A 19,124-nucleotide genomic window follows, 5' to 3' on the forward strand; every position below is an offset into this window, starting at 1 on the left:
ACACTTAATTGTGATTTGAGGAACCTGTGCATGGAGCAAGAGATTTGAACAGATACTGAGTGGTTTAAAGTCAGGAAAGATGTGTGTCAGAGTTGTATCCTTTCGCTATACATATTCAATCTGTATGCTGAACAAATAATTCGAGAAGCTGGGCTATATGAAGAAGAATGGGGCATCAGGATTGGAGGAAGACTCATTAATAACCTGCGATATGCAAATGACACCACCTTGCTTGCTAAAAGTGAAGAGGACTTGAAGCACTTACCGATGAAGATCAAAACCACAGCCTTCAGTATGAATTACACCTCAACATAAAGAAAACAAAAATCCTCACAACTGGACCAATGAGCAACATCATGATAAACGGAGAAAAGATTGATGTTGTCAGGATTTCACTTTACTTGGATCCACAATCAACAGCCATGGAAGCAGCAGTCAAGAAATCAAAAGATGCATTGCATTGGGTGAATCTGCTCCCAAAGACCTCTTTAAAGTATTAAAAAGCAAAGATGTCAACTTGAAGACTCAGGTGCACCTGACCCAAGCGGTGGTGCTTTCAGTCGCCTCATATGCATGCAAAGCTGGACAACAAATAAAGAAGACCGAAGAAGAATTGAAGCCTTTGAATTGTGATGTTGGCGAAGAATGTTGCGTATACCATGGACTGCCAAAAGAACAAACGAATCTGTTTTGGAAGAAGTACAACCAGGATGCTCCTTAGAGGCAAGGATGGTGAGACTATGTCTCACATACATTGAACATGTTATCAGAAAGGATCAGTCCTTGGAGAAGGACATCATGCTTTGTAAAGCAGAGGGTCAGTGAAAAAGAGGAAGACCCTCAATGAGATCGATTGGCACACTGGCTGCAACAACGGGCTTAGGCATAACAATGATTGTGAGCATGGTGCAGGACCAGGCAGTGTTTCGTTCTGTTGTACATAGGGTTGTTATGAGTTGGAACTGACTTGATGGCACCTAACAACAACAACAACCTTCTCCTTGAGGGTGAAGTACCTATATGATTTATTTAGAATTCTGAATGGAGATTTGACTCTTCTCAAAGATTTATTTATTCAGTCATTTATTTACATCAGTATGGACTCGTGGATGTTTGTTCAGCCTGTAATTCAGCACTATGTATTTATTTTGTTGCTCAAATTGTTCCAGGTTTGACCACTGGCAGCCCTTTCAGTTGGCCCTGTGTCCCTTGGACACACTCCCGTCATTGTGGGTTTTTTTTTTTTTTTTTTGGCACTTCCTTACTTTTTGGCACTACAGGATGCTCCAGGCTCTCCTTGTATATTTCCTAACCCAGTTCCAGAATTAACCATTTCTCCAAGGAGCCCTGGCTCCTTTTATTAGATATTGGTATTAGAAACCAAGATCTGGGTGCTAGGTGTGCTAATTTTTAATGGGGTGTTGTTGCTTCTAGGCCCTGTCAGTTGACTGAGCAAAGAAATATGTTGCTGCGTGCTGTCGAGTTGATTCCGACTATATGTGTGTATAATAACCTGAGTATATACATATACCTATAAATATTTCTTTATGTAATCACCCTCATCTATATTAAGTTAAACATGAGTTCATACTGACGTCTTCACCTGTAATCCATTACACATGGATAGTTCTAGCCTCCTCAAGGGTCAGTTTTATCATAAGCAGTGTTGCCTAGTAACATAGTTGACACAGGTTTATCTGTTTCCAGGGAAACAGAACTAGACCATAAGACAAAGGTCAAATTTGCATGCAAAAGTGGAAAAGATTTTGTTAATCCTTTACCGACAGCTATCAGTGGCTCCCCACTGCTCCAAGGACAAAGAACAAATGTCTTTCCCTGGCTTGTAAGGCTCTGCAGCTGCCTGTCCCTGCTGACAAGTCCAGCCTGAGATCCTACCACATTCCTTATTGAAACTTCCATGGCAACCACGCTAGTCTCCTTCATCCCTCATACTCACCCTACTCCCTTCTATCCCAGGACCTTTGTACATGCTAGTTTCTCTGCTGGACCTTTCTCAGTGTCATCACTAGGGTTGGTGTCACCCACTGCTGTAACTCATGGTGTTACCCCCCCATGGGCCTCCTCCTATACCAGACCATACAGAATCCTTAGTAGTTTATTATCAGTTTTGATCATAGAATAACAGGTGATGTAGATGGCTTAAATGTAGTATTTCTGAGGTTATACGCACACAAACAATTGTTTCATAAAACCTTTCTACACTGAATTACAACATTATTAGTTATGTTATTGGTAACTGAGCGAAGCCTGTTTTGATTTTTCTCCTTCTTTTCCTTTAATTACTACTTCATTCTCAAAAAAAGTTATGGATATAGGTTTGCAAATATTAATTATCACAGTGTTATAGCTAAAACGCCAGAAAATTTGACAAAATCAGCAACTATAAGCACACTGGCAGCAAGGAAAACAACTGTGCTTGTTTGTAGTGTGTGCAGATGAAACCATGTGATTCGAAGCATCCTTGTAACTGGGTGATAATGACAATTCTGACTGAAGCGTGTTAGAAGGTTCAAAAAAGTAAATCGGCATAGAGTTTAGCCTTGAAGGTATATTGATACATGTAAGCTGGGGTTATGAAAAATGTTTTTGTTGCTATAATTAACTGTTGTTGTTGTTAGGTGCCCACTGAGTCAGCTCCAACTCATAGCAACCCTATGTACCACAGAACAAAACACTGCTTGGTCCTGTGCCATCCTCACAATTCTTATGCTTGAGCCCATTGTTGCAGCCACTGTGTCAATCCATCTCATCGAGGGTCTTCCTCTTTTTCTCTGAACCTCTACTTTACGAAGCATGATGTCCTTCTCCAGGGACTGGTTCTTCCTGATAACATGTCCAAAGTACGTGAGACTAAGTCTCGCCATTGTCACCTCTAAGGAGCATTCTGGCTGTACTTCTTCCAAGACCAAGATTTGGTCATTCTTCTGGCAGTCCATGGTATATTCAATATTCTTTGACAACGCCATAATTCAAAGGCATCAATTCTTCTTCAGTCCTCTGTATTCACTGTCCAGCTTTCCCATGCATAGGTGGTGACTGAAAATACCATGGTGCACCATAGTGCCTAAGGTGACATCCTTGATTTTTAACACTATAAAGAGGTTTTTGCAGCAGATTTGCCCACTGCATTGCATTGTTTGATTTCTTGACTGCTGCTTCCAAGGGTGTTGACTGTGGATCCAGGGATATTTTTACAAAAAATAAAATATTTCTACTGAAACACCACACAAAAACTTTATAGACAGTCATTTTGGTGTCTGACAGTGTCTCCCAGTGTGGTCCGCACCCCTGTGCCCTCCTAGTGACGTCGCTGGCCTCTCTTCCTTGCCCCCTTTACCTGACTGCCTTCTACTCATCTTTCCTATCCCAGTTCCCGCAGGGCAGGCCTCCCCGTGATCCTCCCTACCTCCCAAATTAGGTCAGCACCTCTGCTTTGGGCTCACACAGAGCTATCTACTTTTGCTTTGTAGCACTTGACACAATGTTACTCATCCTTCTCTCCCACTAGAATATGAACTTCAGAGCAAGAATGGAGCCTACCTAGTTAAACTAGTGTGTAATAAGTGCTCAGTAAATATTTGTTCCTTTTCTTCTTTCTTTATTCAATAAATAGTCACCAAGGGCCTCCTATGTCCTGGGCCTTTTTCTAGGTCTCCAGAGATATAGTAGGGAGGGAAACAGGCAAAGCCCTTGCCCTCTTGGCACTTATTTTTTAGTGAGGATAACAGTAAACAATGATAGGAGTTCTTAACTGTCACGGAGAAAAACTCAGGGGGAAGGAGTGAAGGACACGGCTATTTTTAAAAGAGTGGTCTTGGTAGGTGTCTCTAAAAAGGTGACATTTGAGCAAAGACTTTAAGTAAGTAGCAAGTAAGCTCTTGGGATATCAGGGAGAAGCCTGTCCCAGGCAGAGGGAACTGAAAATGCAAAGGCTCTGAGGCAGGACTGTGCATGACTGAGGAAAGGAGCTGTGTGCTGGGCTCTCTACAGGGAGTATCTCATCTAAACCCTAGTAACCCTTGCTAAGTCCATTTCACAGATGAGGAAACTGAACTCCAAGAGGGAAGCCCTTTGAACATGGCCACACAGCTGTGAGTGGCGGAGCTGGGATTCTCACAGGAATTCGGCACCAGACTTGGCTTCCCCTTGGAGTCCCGAAGAGCAGTCAGTTCTGCAGACCTGGAGGCCAAGGTCTGGAAGGTCAGGAGGAGATTAAGGCCTTCCTAGCCCTGGAGGTCCTTCCCAGGGCTCCCCCATGCCAGCCTTGAAGGCCCAGGCACCCAGCTTCTGGGGTGGCTTCTGCACAGGTCTGTCAGGGAGAGCAGTTCAGGAGGAAGTGGCTGAGGAGCTAGAACCAGGCATCTGTATCTGCCCATCCTTCCAAATGGCCAGCCTCTGCTGAGTCTCTCAAAGCCCCCACAGCCTGTGTTTTTACAATCTGCACTAACCCGATGGACACTGAGGCTGAGAGGCGACAGGACTTGCTTGAGGCCACACAGTGAGTGCGCTGGCCACCGAGTATTCCAATCATCTCTTTCTGGGCTACTTGGGCCCCAAAGAAAGGGAGTTCCTTCTCAAATTTTGTGCTCTAGAACCTCACTATCTTCACTTTCAAGGAAGAAAGAGTGAAAGTCACCGTATTCATTTCTGTTCACCCACACCCACTATGCTGGGCTCTTGGGGATCAGACATAGGCCTGTCCTCCAGGAGCTGCCAGTCTGACGGGTGAGGCTGGCACTAAACAGAAAACCACAACCCTTAGAGATAAGGACAATAATGCAGTCAAAGGGGGAGTCCAGAGGGAAGGCCCCGTGGACGAGGAGTGTGTGTGAGGGAAGTCCAGGTAGGCTTCCCAGAGGAGGAAGCATTGCCACTGGGCCTTGGAGGGCGAGGTTGTGTGTGACCATTGGCAGTGCCCCAAGGGAACACCCCTCTAGGGCTACACTCAACCGTCCCACAAGGAAATAGCGGGGAGAACAGAGGGGAGGGTCGTCCGAGTCTTTCTTTCTCCCTCCAGGTGGCGCCCTTAAGTCATAGAGCCGGACGAGCCCGAGGAGGAGACTATCCCGACCTAAGGACCTAAAGAAGGACCCTGAGTCCTTCATGGGGTGCGGGGGAGTTAGGAGGGGGACAGAGCACTGGCCTTGGCGCAATAAGATGTCCCCAGCAGAAAGGAGAGTTGGGCGGGGGCAGGCAGGCGGCGGGGGAAGGGTCTTCTCCAGCACCCCCCCTCGCCCCGCCCCTGCGCCCGGGGACCGCGGGGTCTGCGCTCGGGTTTCCTAAGCCCGGCGCTGCCGAGACAGATCCGCGCTAAGGCCATGGGGAGGAGGATGGCGCGGCACCCCGCTACCCTCACCCCAGTGCATCCTCCCCCTGCCCGCTCCTCTGGGGGCTAACTCTCCGGGCGCCCTCGCCGGCCGCGGGCGGAGCTCGATCGCGGCGCTCGGCGCTCCCGGGCCCCCGCCCCTTCCCCGGCCCTCCCTCCCGGAGCCCCAGCGGCCGCCGCCGGCGCACAGCCCCGCCGGCGCGAGCAGGTACGTGCGCCTTGGCAGCGGCTCGGGCCGGGCCGGGCAGGGGGCGGGATCCGGGGAGGGCGAGGCGCGGCGCCGGGCCCGCGCCTCCCCGGGCTGCGCTGCAGGAGATACCCCGGCGGCGGGCCTGTGGGCGGGCGGGCTGCCGGGGAGGACGCGCCCTCGCCCACCCGCCGCCCGCGCCCTTCCCCGCCGCGTGGGGAGGCAGGCGGGGGGCCCGGCGCAGGTAGGCGCAGAGACCGCTGCAGGGGGCAGCGGGAGCGGAGGGCCCGAGGCGGGGAGGCTCTCCTGACCTCACTGCCCGGCCGAAGGACACCGGGCGAGGAGGGGACCTGCGGAAACGCCGGTCCCGCGGAACCTGGCCTCCCTGGCCGCCTGGCTGTCCTGCTGCGGGCGCAGCCCGGCCCGGTCCGGCCTGGCCCGGCTCGGCCGCATTCGTGGCCAAGGGCAGGAGCAGGGGGTGTGAGCGGCGGGCGGGCGGGCGGGGGGGCACGGCGGGCAGCCGGGGTACTGGGGCTCTCTGCGCGGAACTTTGGGTCTAACAGTGTGGATCTGGGTGTGCGTATGTGCGCGCCCCGAGGCTTTGTGTACAACTCGTGCGTGTGTCTAGATTGGGTTTTGTGAAGCTTCACTTCCAGCCGCTGTGCGTCCGTCTCCCCGCGTGTCAGTGCGTGCCGTTAGGGGGGTAGTGCTGGGCCCGGCGGACCTTGGAAGATCTGGCTTGGACCTTAGCAGTTCTTGGGGTAGTTAACTTTGTGTGTATGTATGTAACCAGATCTGCCCCTCGGGTGTGGGTACAGTGTGGCCCGCCAATCCGTGCGTAGCTTCCCACATCTTTGGGTGCTGTGTGTGGAAACGACCTCAGGGGATGTGTGTGTGGAACTGGAGTGTGCCTTTCAGACCGGAGCGGGCTACAGATGAAATTGGAGTTTAAGTGATACATGGGCGTGGGAGTGTGAGTGGCAGGCATGAGTGTGTGTCCTTTTGTTTCTGCTTATATTTGGGTGCTGGCATAGTGGTTCAGAGCTCAGCTCCTAACCAAAAGGCCGGCAGTTGGAATCCACCAGCCACTCCCAGAAACCCTATGGGGCAGTTCTACTCTGTCCTGGTGGGTGTCTATGAGTGGGAACCTACTGATGGCTTCGTGGTTTTTTTTTTTTTTTTTTTTGATATTTGGGTAGTTGACTGAGAATGCCCTTGTGTAATTGGTGGGGTATCTCTGAACTTGTGTGTGTGTTTGAGAGAAAGAGAGAAAAAGTGCTCACCTCTGGGTGAGAGGAAGTCTCCTTTTTCTCTGTCTCCTCTCACTGGGCACCCTAAGAAGAAGTTTTGTACTCCTGTGGGATGAGCCCCCAGAGTGTGGGTGCCCCAGTTTCCCCTGGGATGAGGAGGCATCAATGCGCTGGTCTGGAAAAGGGGTTCCCGGGCTGCTCTAGGAGCTGAGTGCTGTGGAAGGCACGGAGGGCCTGGCTAGGGTGGTAGGGCTGCATCTTAGCCTTCTGCGGCACCCACTGGGCAGAGCAGCCATTGTCAGGCCCTGCTTGTGGCTGGGCGCTTCAGAAAAATGCTTTTGGTGCTAAGAGTAGAAGCCGACCATGACATTTCTCTATCTCACTGGAAAGTAGGAGCCATCTGGGGAGGGTCTGGCCCTGAGTAGGTACCCCCCCAGGGCATGGAAGGGATAATCTCCCTGGGGAGGGGCTTGACAAGTCATTCCTGACAGCTGACTATGTGCCAAGCCCCCTGTGCAGGGGCCTGGAGACCCAGATGTAATTCAGACACATCCCTGCCTGCAGGAGGCTCACCATTGCTGTTAAACAGTTGATAAAGTGGAGGGTCTAGAAGCAGGGGTTGGAAGAGCAAGGAGGTGGGGGGAGGGGCGGTGATGCCACTAGCACAGGAATGTGGGTTTGCAGGTTTGTGGGTGATAATAATTTAGAAGGAACCTGCGTTCAACTCTTGGCCCTCACGTACGTGTCATAGGATCTTGCCCCTGCTTTGCAAGGTGGAGATAGTAATTCCTGTTTGCGGGGCTGGTGAGGGTTGTAAGATATTCCCGAGTGAAGTGCCTGGTGCAGGACGCAGCAGGTAGTGTAGGTGCTCAGTAATCTATTAATTTGGAACTCGGGGAAAACGAATATGGTGTACAAACAGGTTGCAAATGGAAACAGCTTCAGACTCAGATGAAAGGCCCTGTGTGTGCTAAAAGGGGGTGTGTGAGGCAAGTCTTTGTTGGAAGGGGGGTCAGAAAGATGGAAAATGCGCCTTCCTGCACGGAGGCTCTTTGGGTTTCATTCATTCACACTTGATTCATTTGTTCATACCGTCAGTCTTACACACACACACAGACAAACACACACAAGAAACAGCAGAACGCCGGAGAATGAACTTGGGCACGGGCATACAGAGAAACATCTAGAGACCTATGCATGTGTAGACATACCAGGGCATGAGCCACTCTGCACCTGGGGGTCTTTATACAGCATGGGGACTTGGGTGTGTGGGCCTGGGGCCTCGGGTGGATGTACTCCCAGGACGTCAGGGTGGATCAGGAATCACGCGTGCCTGTTGGGTAGGGGTCCCCAGGAAGGAGCTGTAGGGGAAGAGCACTTGATCTGCCTAAGGGAGACCCCATTGCCAACTCCAGCTGAGTGTTCTCGTGAGGGAATGGGGCCCAGGGTGGTCAGACCCTCCCATTTTGCAAGAGAAGCCAGGAATTCAAATTTTCAAATGTAAAATCTTTTGCTTTTCATCTATTGGCAACCAATCCACCAAAAACAAATAGACCAGAAACAAAACAAAACTTTAATGTGCCAAATGTGGCCCTCAGGCTCTGAGTTGGCATCCTCTGATGGGGATGCCCATGTGCTATCTGTCTGTGCCGGTGTGTCCAGGTACTTGGGTGGGCTTTTTTCTCCTTGCAGCACAGAGAGTGGCCCCTTCTCACCTCTGTTCCTTTGGATCCCCAGATTCAATAGCCCCCAAGTTGAATTCATGATCTGCCCCCTCCCCTTCCCGGCTCTCCTCCTGATTCCTCATCCAAGTCCTTGACCTCAACTCTGGACTCCACCCCAGCTCTCTTACATACAGTTGGTCACAAGGACATTTGGCTTTGCCGTCCATCATGGCTCTCAGATCTGCTCCTTCCCGTTTGCCCTCTCAGCCACCATTCAGGCCATCGCTCACTGTGCTGACCTCGCTGGACCCCCAGCCTCCACTCTGCTCCTTCCCACCTCGCCTGTCCCCCACACTGCAGCTAGGTGAGCTTTCTCCTCCCTGTCGCTCCCAGAGTGATGCCCTGACTGCTTGGCCTGGCTTTCAGAGAGCTTTATGATCTGGCAGCAGCTGACCTCCAAGGCCCCTCTTCCCTCTCCAGAATGCCCTGGTCCCTCTTGTTGCTGGGGGATTTTGATGCATCCTCTGAGGGCTGTTTCAAATGCCATCAACTCATGGAAGCTTCCCTGACTTTCTCCTCTTTGTTCCCACACCACCTTCATCCTGTCTGTTGCCCCCACCCCCATCATTCTCATCTCATCACAGTGGTTTCCATTTGTTGAGTGAGCTTGAGACCTTATGTGTATTATTTTACGAAATCCTCATAACTACCCTTCAAGGGAGGCATTTCCCTTGTTCCCACTTTACAGATGAGTATGGGGGTGTGAGGGGGGTTACATCCCTGCATCGTTTGAAAAAAAAAACAAAAAATAGACCCGTTGCCATTGAGTCAGTTCCGACTCATTGTGACCCCATGTGTGTCAGAGAAGAACTGTACTCCATAGGGTTTTCAATGGCTGTGACCTTTTGGAAGTAGATTGCAGGCTTTTCTTTCGAGGTGCCTCTAGATGCTCCACCTCCAGCCTTTCAGTTAGCATCCTAGGGCTTAACCGTTTGTACCACCCAGAGATGTCAATCATAATAATAGCTCACCACTAACACTGAAGGAGTCCTTAGGTGGTGCACATGCTTAACACGTTTGGCTGTTAACTGAAAGCTTGGAGCCTAGAGTCCACCGGAGGCACCTCAGAAGAAAGGCCTGGTGACCTGTATCCCCCCCCTCCCAAAATCAGCTACTGAAAACCCTGTGGAACACAGTTCTACTCTGACACACACATAGGGTAGGCATAAATTGGAATTGACTCAGTGGCAACTGGCTTTGGTTAATATTTATTGAGCACTTGCTATGTTCCAGGTACTGTTGTGAGGACTTTTATATGCATTATCTCAATCTCTCATCAGCCTCATGAAGCAGGGGGTGGGTAGTAGTATTATTGTCACTTTATAGATGGGGAAACTGAGGCTCAGAGAGGCTAAGAGACTGGGTTCCTAGAAAGGCTTGCACTGCTCTGTCATTGTCTTATTTTCCTGTCTCCCCCCATAAGTGGGCTTCCGCAGGTGGGAACTGGGTCTGACTCATGCTCACATTGCTCAGGCCTAGTGTGATGTCCGGCACCAGCAGACACTTGGCAGAGGTTTGCTAAATTCAACTGACTTTCCATTGTCTCTTCTAGCTGCCCAGGGGCCAAGGGATGAGCTGAGGCCCTCCTTTCCAATGGCATCGCCCCCTGGTCTGGAACTGAAGACACTGAGCAATGGTCCCCAGGCCTCCAGGAGACTGGCTGCTCTGGGCCCGGTGGCTCCACCAAGGGACGGTGTGGAGAATGCCTGCTTTTCCTCGGAGGAGCACGAGACCCATTTCCAGAACCCCAGAGAAGCGGGAATAGGCAGCTCCCCTAGCCTCCCAGGGGGTGTCACCTTACGGCCCCGATCCCAGCGGGATGATACGTCCCTGCATTCGGAAGAAGGGCCAGGCCTGGAGCCCGTGAGCCGCCCAGTGGATTACGGCTTTGTCTCTGCCCTGGTTTTCCTGGTGAGTGGGATCCTCCTGGTGGTGACAGCGTACGCCATCCCCCGCGAGGCCCGCGTCAACCCGGACACAGTGACAGCGCGGGAGATGGAAAGCCTAGAGATGTACTACGCCCGCCTGGGCTCCCACCTGGACAAGTGCATCATTGCGGGCCTGGGGCTGCTCACGGTGGGCGGCATGCTCTTGTCGGTGCTGCTCATGGTCTCCCTGTGCAAGGGCGAGCTGTACCGCCGGCAGACCTTCGTCCCTGGCAGGGGCCCCAGGAAAACCTACGGCTCTATTAACCTGCGCATGAGACAGCTCAGTGGGGATGGGGGCCAGGCCCTGGTGGAGAATGAAGTTGTCCAGGTCTCAGAGACCAGCCATACCCTCCAGGGCTCTTAAGTAAGAGCCCACCCTCTCTGGCTGCTGTAGCTCCAGGACAAGGCCTCTGAAGGCCTGGGGTTTCAACTGAGCCCCACACAGGATCCTGTGGAAGGCGCCTTGGGCGCTGGGGCAGAAGCCTGGGGCCTGATGCAGGCCCCACTCAGGCGAGCGGTCTGCTGGTCTGTTTTGTAGCCTGAGGTTTTGCTTGGAAGATGGCTTCTGCTGCTAAAAATACAAAAGTTTGGAAACCACTGCGCTTGGAGGATGAGGTTTCTTGGCATTTCTGAGGACTGGGAGCTGTTTGAAATGTGGCCCATCCCATTCCTCACGCCTTGGGGAGTTCCAGGACCTCTGCTGTCCTCATTGGTCAAGCGTGGGTGTTGGGTAACCTTGGAGGGACCCTTTTTATCCCTGACCAGTTAAGGTGGGAGATGGCTTCATGATGTGGGGAGAAGTCAGCACTGGCATGACCGCCCCCCCGCCCACATACCCTCACTGACTTAACCGTGACCCTCCCTCTCAGGGCCTCAACGGCCCTGTCTATAAGGTGAGGGGTTAGACTGGGTGATGTCTCAGGCCCCTCAAGTTTGCCCTGGGGCAGAAGCATCTCTGCCTGCAGCAGTCCCTTCAGGAGAGGCAGGGGCCCAGCAGGTACTAACCATTCTCCATGCCATTTTCTGGCCCAGCTTTAGTGATCACCATTGTTAGGTGGCCAGCAGTGCTCAGACTGCTCACAGTTATGCTGAAGGGCCCCCGAGCCCCTGGTCAGGCCCCCAACCCATTGCTGTCGAGTCAATTCTGACTCACAGTGACCCTATAGGACAGAGTAGAACTGCCCCATAGAGTTTCCAAGGAGTGCCTGGCGGATTCAAACTGCCGACCCTTTGGTTAGCACTTAGCCACTACGCCACCAGGGTTTCCAACCAGTTACATCCAAAGTCCCCCACAGCTTGGCTTTTGGTCTTAGGCTCTAATTTCCTGACACGACTAACTCTTAGCACACATTTTACAAAGCCACACCAGCTGTCTGGATGAGAGGGGTCTCTTAGGCATGAAATGGTGAGGACTTCTTAGTGTTTCTGCGGCTGTGGCTTGGGCCTTCATTGTCCCCTCAGTAACATGTCTGTTGGACCTACCCTTATTCTGGTAGCAGAAAAAGAATTGAATGCTGAATTTGTAACATTGCCCCCACCCCCATTTGTAGTAAAATACAGCCCCGATTTATTTGGGAGGAGAAATCAGGCTCATTTGGAAGGCCTAGACACTCTGGTCACCTTGATCACCATTTTGCTCTGTGTGTCTTCTGGAGTGCTTTCAGGCTTCTTCCAGACTCTCTTTACTCCCAACAAGGAGAGGAAGTGGGCCCTAGGAGGCAGGGAGATACAGCTGTGTTAGAGGTCTGCAGGGAGGCCTCGTCCAGCCTGAACTGCCCTAGGGGACTTCAAGAATACACACCTTCTAAGCCACTGGGGTAAAGACCTCTAGAAGAGTCATTCCAATGAGCCCCCTGCCTGTATCTCAATCTGCTGAGTAGGTGTGGCTGTGGGATCCTACCTGTCTCCTGGGAGCTGGAGTGTGGGGTGGGGCTGGGGTCTGTAGACCAGAGAGGCCTTGATTAGCTGTAACACTAACCTTCAGTCCAGTGGGTTGAACATCTAGGCAGTGTAAAGTCGCAGCTTCAGCGACAGATCAAATATCTGCTCCTGCTGGCAGGTTTTGCCAGGAGCAGAGGGCTGGGGGAGGGCTGCAGGGGACAAGGGCTGTTTAGCTTGGCCTGTTTGTAGTTTGAAGGAATATGGTTTGGAAAGAACACAGTCCCCAAGATGGTGAAAGATTGGACAGGTTGTGGGCTTCTACTGGTGGGTCAATTTCTTCCAGGTTCCAGGCAAGGAATGGCTGCAGGAAGTGGCATGAGCCATTCTAGGTTAGCTACAGTAGAACTGGACACCCCAAATGATGGGCTAAGGTCTTTCAAATCCATAATAATAAAAATATCCATCCAAACCAGATGGATTATTGTGACAGTGGGGGAGGGGGGGCTCATTTGGAGATGAAACCCGTTGAGTGGATGCATCTGGGACCATCAATTCATATGAGTTTAAATGCAATGAATTGTATTTAAGGTCTAAATCTGTTAGAAGATTAAATCCCAGAAATCTCAGGTTTGCTCCAAGCCTGAGAAGCCTGCTTTGCATCCCAATGGAGAAGCCTCCTTTAGAGAATGTGTACAATGGCGCGAGGCAGTCATTACCTTGTCAGTGAATTAAGAAACCTAGAGATGCCAAAAACATTTCCCTGAGATTGCAGCTGAGATCTCCCAGTCAGCAGAGCAGAAGGAGGGTTAGGAAGGAGTTGGGATAGAATTGCAAAAACTTTCTTTGCAGGTTTCTTTGGGGGTAGGTATGGTGTGGCCCCAGAGGACCCTGTGGTTATTGAAAATGGCTCACCTGCAGGAACTGCTTCTTCCACCCCAACATGCTATTAAGGTCTCCAAACTTTGCGTTTCCTGTTGTATCAGAACAGATGTCTATTTTGGAGTCAGACATGGGTTTGAATCCAGACTCTGCCATTTACTGGCTGTGTGACCGTGGGCCAGTTAAAATCTGAGTTTATCTGTGAAGTGGGATTAATGAAAGCTCTGCCACAGGGGCTGGTGCAGATCAGAGATAAGATAAAGACGTGCGCGGTATGAGGAGAAACTCGCATCTCACATCCAACCCATCAGCAGATGTTGTAGGTTCAGATTCTACCTTCGGAATCGAACCGCTGTTCACTCCTTGGCACCAGTACCTGGTCCAGATTGCTCGGTGGCATCCTGGCTCCCTGCCCCTTCCAGTTCATCCTCCACTTGGCAGCAGAGGCAGCCGGTTAAAGGGTGATCAGGTCATGTCATGCCCAGCTCAAAACCCTCACTCCGAGCAAAAACCACCGTCCTCACCGTGGCTGGAGGTAGATTTACCACAAGGCTAGTGAAGTTTAAGTGTCTGGGCCCCTGACTTATTCAAGGCCCTAAATTGAATTTTGTATTTGTAACTTTAATTTATTCTTCTTAAGGCTAGCCCCCTAAATTGCATAAGCTTCAGACACCCAAAACCTGGATTCATTCCTCACAGTGGCCCACAGGGCCCTACTGCATCTGAACTCCTGTTCGTCTCTGACCTCATTTCCCACCTTTTGCCCCTCACTCACTCCATTCCAGCCACAGTGGCCTCCTTGCTGTTCCTCCACTGTGCCAGGTACACTGGCATCCAGGACCTTTGCACTTGCTGCTCCCTCTGCCTGAAGGCACTTCCCCTCAATATCTGAAAGGCCCACACCCTCAACCTCCTCAGGGTCTTTTTCCAAATATCACTTCACTAAGGCCTTTGCTGATCACCCTATTTAAAGCTGTACCCCACCACCCACCCTCACTCCCTCTTCTCCTAGCCTGCTTTATTTTTCTCCAGAGCTCTAATCACCACCCAGCAGGCTGTATCTTGTCATTATTTATTGTCTACCTCCCACCACCTCCCCACTGGGTTGCAAGCTCCATGAGGACTGGCATCTTGGTCTCACTTGTTCATGCTGCACCCCCAGTGCCTAAAACAGTATTTGACACATAGTACGTATTTGTTGTTGAGTGAATGAATTTTGCAAATATTTCCAATGCCTACAGTACAGGTGGGGCCCGGGAGACCCACCATCTCTGCCCCATCTCCTGGAACCCCGAGGTGAGAATCAGCCATGCAGAATTATGACGTGCTGGAAGTGTTGAAGAGCTGATTTGTCACTGGGCCCTGCAGTCGGAGCTTGGGAACCCATTTGCCTTCCTCTCTCAGGCCTTGGTTCTACTTTGGGTAACGGCCCCTCTCCCCCAGCCTTGTCTGAACCCAGCCAACTTGCCAAGCTAGTCCCGGGAGACATCTGCCGAGTGTCTGGGAGGCTATTAGACACACCAGGCTGAGTCTTGCCCACTGAAAGGCCTCGAGTGCCTGGACCCGGACCTTTGAAATCCCAGTGTCCGTCATCACACCTGCTCACTTACCTTAGGCATCCTGAGAGCCTCCCAGCCCCCGACGCTTGTGCCTGGGGTTCCACCATTATTGTTCCCTTTCTTGGGATTAAGCATTACCTTCTCTGGGCTTCTCTTTAAAATATCATCCTTGCATGTACACACACCTACACACATGTACACACAAGCACACGCAGGCATACACACATTGCACATTCTCTCTTCCTCTGTCATCTGACCCAGCTTAGAAGCCAAGGACACATACTCTTTTGAAGCAGCTCCAAGCCAGGACATCCTCGGGATTATTGATAACGTCTTCTCTTTCTCTAGAAGCGCAGGCCTTGCAGTTCCCAGGACGGTAAACTCTCAGCAACAGTCAAGTTTCCCTTCCCAGGCTTGGCTGGGTGCCTCTGTGGCCCTCGTGCTTCCCCACTGCAAGGGAGCAGGGAGTGTTTCCACCCAGCCATGTGGGGAGGGCACTAGGTGGTCCCAGGCCGGAACCAGGTAAGCCAGGCCCTCCTGGTCACCCCCTTTCCTCTGGGCCTTTTGGCGAATCACTCCACCTCTCTGGTTTTTCAGAGTAAAATTAGGGAGCCTCCTCATTCTGCCTTCTCCTGGGGTTAAGGGAATCAGGAAGCATAGCAGAAGGGCTTTCCAACGTTAAGACATGGTACCCCGTATCTGGTGGGACAGGAGGAGGGAGGAAGGGAGGTGTGATGAAGAAGCCACAAGAGGTAGGGAAAATCCAAGTCTGTTAGGGAGGAATGGTGAGTGTCAGTGGCACTGTCGGTGGCACTAACAAAGTCTAATAGGCTCTTCAGCACTTCCAGCATGTCATCTTCTACATGACTGGGCCCATTAGTTCCTCCTCGACACAGCGGGCCCCTCTGGTGGCCCCCAGGAGGTCGATTTCAGCTAAGGGAAGAAGCTTGCTGAGATCTTGCCCAGAATGGAGTGGTAGGGAGGGAGCTCCTTGTCACTGGAGGTATGCTACCATTCACTGGTCAGGTGTTGGGTATCTTCAGGGATGGAGTGTAGTGGAGTTGGGTAGGATTTGGCCAAAAGCCCCCCCCCCAGGTTTCCAAATCCCCTCCATTGGGGACAGCCAGTGTCCCAAAGGCCAGAACCTGGCTAAAGACAGTAGCAACTCTGGCCCTGCTGTATCTTCTTGTCTGTGGCCCAAATACCCTCTTCCCCACATCATCGCTCTTTCTGCGTCACGTTGTCCGTGAGCAGATGGGTAGAGGCAGGACTCCTGAATGATGCAGAGGGTGGAAGGACGGCCGCCTCCCCCCTCACTGGGGCCAAGTGCTGCGCCTTCACCCTGTTCAAACCTCAGAGGAGTTGGGCAGGGTCCCTTAAGCAGGGTCCGCTGAGGATCTCCATCAGATCATGGTGTCAGGCACTGGCTCCACAGGAGTCTCATTGCCTGAGCAGTTAATGGTTGCTTAACATCTCTGAGCCTGTTTCCTTACCTGTAAAATAGCGGTCTGAAAACAGCACTTTCCCTATAAGGCTGTGTGTGGGGGGTATAAATGAGTCGATGCCTATAAAGCACTTAGCACAGGGCCTGGCACATCATAACTGCTGAGGGAATGTTACCTGTTCTTATTCTTCACTGATCCATTTGTTCATTCACACCTGCCCTGCACTTGGCCCTGGGCTAGGCACTGTGGGGACACACAGACACCGCCCTTGGGTCGCTCACAGACTGCCTGGGGTGACTGTGTTGTGATGGGGGTGCACGGTGGGCTGCAGGGAGTATGGGCTGCAAAGGCGGCATCTGATTGAGCCAGGGTCAGAAAAGGCTTTCCCAGACGAGGTGATGTCTAATAGGAATCTCAGCAATGATGCAGTGTCTGATGTGGGTGAGACTGGGGAGAAGGAAAGGCACTCTGAGCTGAGAGGAACAGCATATGCAGGAGCTCAGAGGCATAAGACAGCCTGGTGTGTAGTGCAGTGGGGGCAGGAGGGAGGGGGTACTGGAGGGCAGGGCCTCACAGTGGACCTTGGTGTTCACTGCCTGTAGAATGGGGACTACCACAGTAGTAACACGTAGGGTCACTGTGAGGATTCTCCGAGTGCCCAGCATGGTGCCTGGTCCATGCTGTAAGCTCGCTGTTCACCACTGTCGTTGCCTTCAAATGTGTGGACAGGCAGCATCTTCTGGTGTTGGGTGCACTGTGGGGGCAACACGCGCTGGGGAGGACAGGCTGCGGGCCTGTGGTTTCCAGCCCCTCAGCCTTACTCTCAGGGCTCCAGCTATAGCCAGTGGACACAACCTCGAGCTCTCGGCCTCCCTCCGTGTCAGTGGCCTGTCCCTCCTGGGCCTTTGAGCTGCCAAGGTCAAGGTGGTGAATACTGCTCTCCTGGGCCCAGGGGAAGGTTAGTGAGTGGGAGGATCTTCTGCAGGAAAGGTGGCCCCAGGGGAGCAGGGGAAGAAGGCGGCTGTCATGCCAACCTCTTCCCAGGTGGCAGGGCGTCTGGACAGATTCTGACTTGGGGCCAAGGGCATTCTGAAAAGGCCACCTCTCTCCCTCCAGCCTCTCCCTATCCTCCTTCCTGCTCTTTTTGATTCCTCTGTGTCCTCATCTCCTTTCACTGAAGCCAGTGCTGGGGGTTAGACATCCACAGGTGAGCTGTTACTGCTGCTGACTCTCCTGTGTGTCCCTGTCCTCCCCCATCAAGATTAAAGCAGGGGCCCCAAAGCAAATGCCTGCAGGGCTTGGCAGGTGATGCTAATGGATGAAGCAGGTGGCTGTGGCCAGCTGTGGCAGGATTAAAGGGATGCATGCTTCACTCTGGTTGGCTGTTGCCCTGTGGCGGCTGGGCTCAGGCTGCCAGAGCTCCTGTTTTTCAAGAACAGCTGGACATCTGGACCTTTATGTGGGTAAAAGAATGCTGAATGGGATTATCCTGCTGCCTCAGAATTTTGACTGAGGCCAAAGCTGAGAACCACGGAGTAGCCAATGAGATGCCACCTACAGGGGCCAGACTGGGGCCCGCCCCCTCACCCAAGGCTTAACAAGTCAAGGCAGAACAGGCCCTTAAGCCCTTCACCTCCATCCAGTATCAGGAGAGGACAGGGGAGAGTTACAGGGGTTGTCATCATTGGCTGTTTCTCTCCCCTCCTTGTCCTGAGGTAAGGTCCATGACAAGTCACTCATAGAGAAGGTGGGGGTGCCTTCAAGAAGGGGACTGGCCTCTGCCTCCCAGCTGGAGGCTGCTGAGCTGCGGGCCTGCAGTCCACTTCAGTGTTGCCATCGTTCATTCTTGGCACTGGATCTGTGCCAGGCATTGTGCTAGGCTTTGGAAATATAGCACTGGACAGATGGAAGTGTAAAGAGAGTATTCTGGAGCTCAGGAGCATTTGTGAACATGGAGACAAAGTCTATTTCTGACCCAGAGATTTCTGAAGGTGGGAGGCCCCTGGGAGCAGCCCATGCTGCCTTGAAGGGGCAGTGGTGTTGAGGACTGAGGAGGAAGAAGGGCCGTCCTGCATCCCTGCCTGATGCAGAGGCCCGTGGAAGCAGATGGAAGGCCCCGGCATTCCAGGGGCTCCAAGTGCTGATGTGGCGAGGTGAGAGGTAGCTGAGAGCTGTGGGGTGACACAGGTGGCTGTGCAGCCCAGCACACTACCTCCGTAAGGGAATGGGCAGTGAGCTTCTGGTGGACTGGACAGAGACCCCCACCCCTCTTGGAAGGCCCAGGGCAAAGCTCTCACCACCCCAAGAAAATTATACATGCTGTCTATTGGAGACTCCAGCAAAAACAAAAACAAAACCCAGTATGAATTAGAGTAAGACCACTCCCCACCCCTCACCATCCCCATAACCATGGCCAGTCTAGAGACACTTTTCTCCCTTCCTCCTCCCCACCCTGAGCAAGAGCCCCGAAGAGGCCAAAGGAGACTTCTCGAGCTTGGAACTGGGTGTGAGTTGCAAAGTTTTAAACTGGACTGGACTGAGTTATTGTTTGGGCCCTAGATGTTGAGAAGGGAGTTTTTTTTTTATCCAACAGAGCTCAGTTGGGTAAAAAGAAACCATTTCAGCTTTAAACATTTCAGTGAACTGTCCCATTAGATCATCTAGTTTTTAAACAACAAAATATAGTGTTCTTTCTGTGCCAGGCACTCTCCTAAGTGCTTGACATCTCTGAGCAGATTTAAACCTCACAGCAGCCCTGTGGAGTGGGCACTGTCATTGTCTCCACTTTACAGATGAGGAGGCTGAGGCACAGGCAGGTTACATGACTTGCCCAAGGTCACACAGCTGGTAAGCAGCAGTCATAATTCATATTTAAAAACATGCTGTGCAGGCCAGTCAGGGCATGTTAGTGGAAGGATCTGAGC

At 52.0% G+C, this 19,124-nt stretch overlaps 1 protein-coding gene across 1 annotated transcript; it reads left to right on the forward strand.

Annotated features, from left to right (window-relative positions):
- The first annotated feature begins 10,068 nt into the window (after positions 1–10,068).
- Positions 10,069–10,800, forward strand: TMEM74B (transmembrane protein 74B). The gene has a single exon (XM_023549882.2). It carries the CDS (start codon positions 10,102–10,104, stop codon positions 10,798–10,800), a length of 699 nt encoding a protein of 232 aa, XP_023405650.2. The 5' UTR covers positions 10,069–10,101.
- Positions 10,801–19,124: the final 8,324 nt, after the last annotated feature.

Source organism: Loxodonta africana, chromosome 24 (genome assembly GCF_030014295.1).
Source record: "Loxodonta africana isolate mLoxAfr1 chromosome 24, mLoxAfr1.hap2, whole genome shotgun sequence".
NCBI lineage: Eukaryota > Metazoa > Chordata > Mammalia > Proboscidea > Elephantidae > Loxodonta > Loxodonta africana.

Excerpts from the sequence above, each read along its gene's own strand:
- TMEM74B (XM_023549882.2), top strand. The coding sequence starts at position 10,102 with ATGGCATCGCCCCCTGGTCTGGAACTGAAGACACTGAGCAATGGTCCC.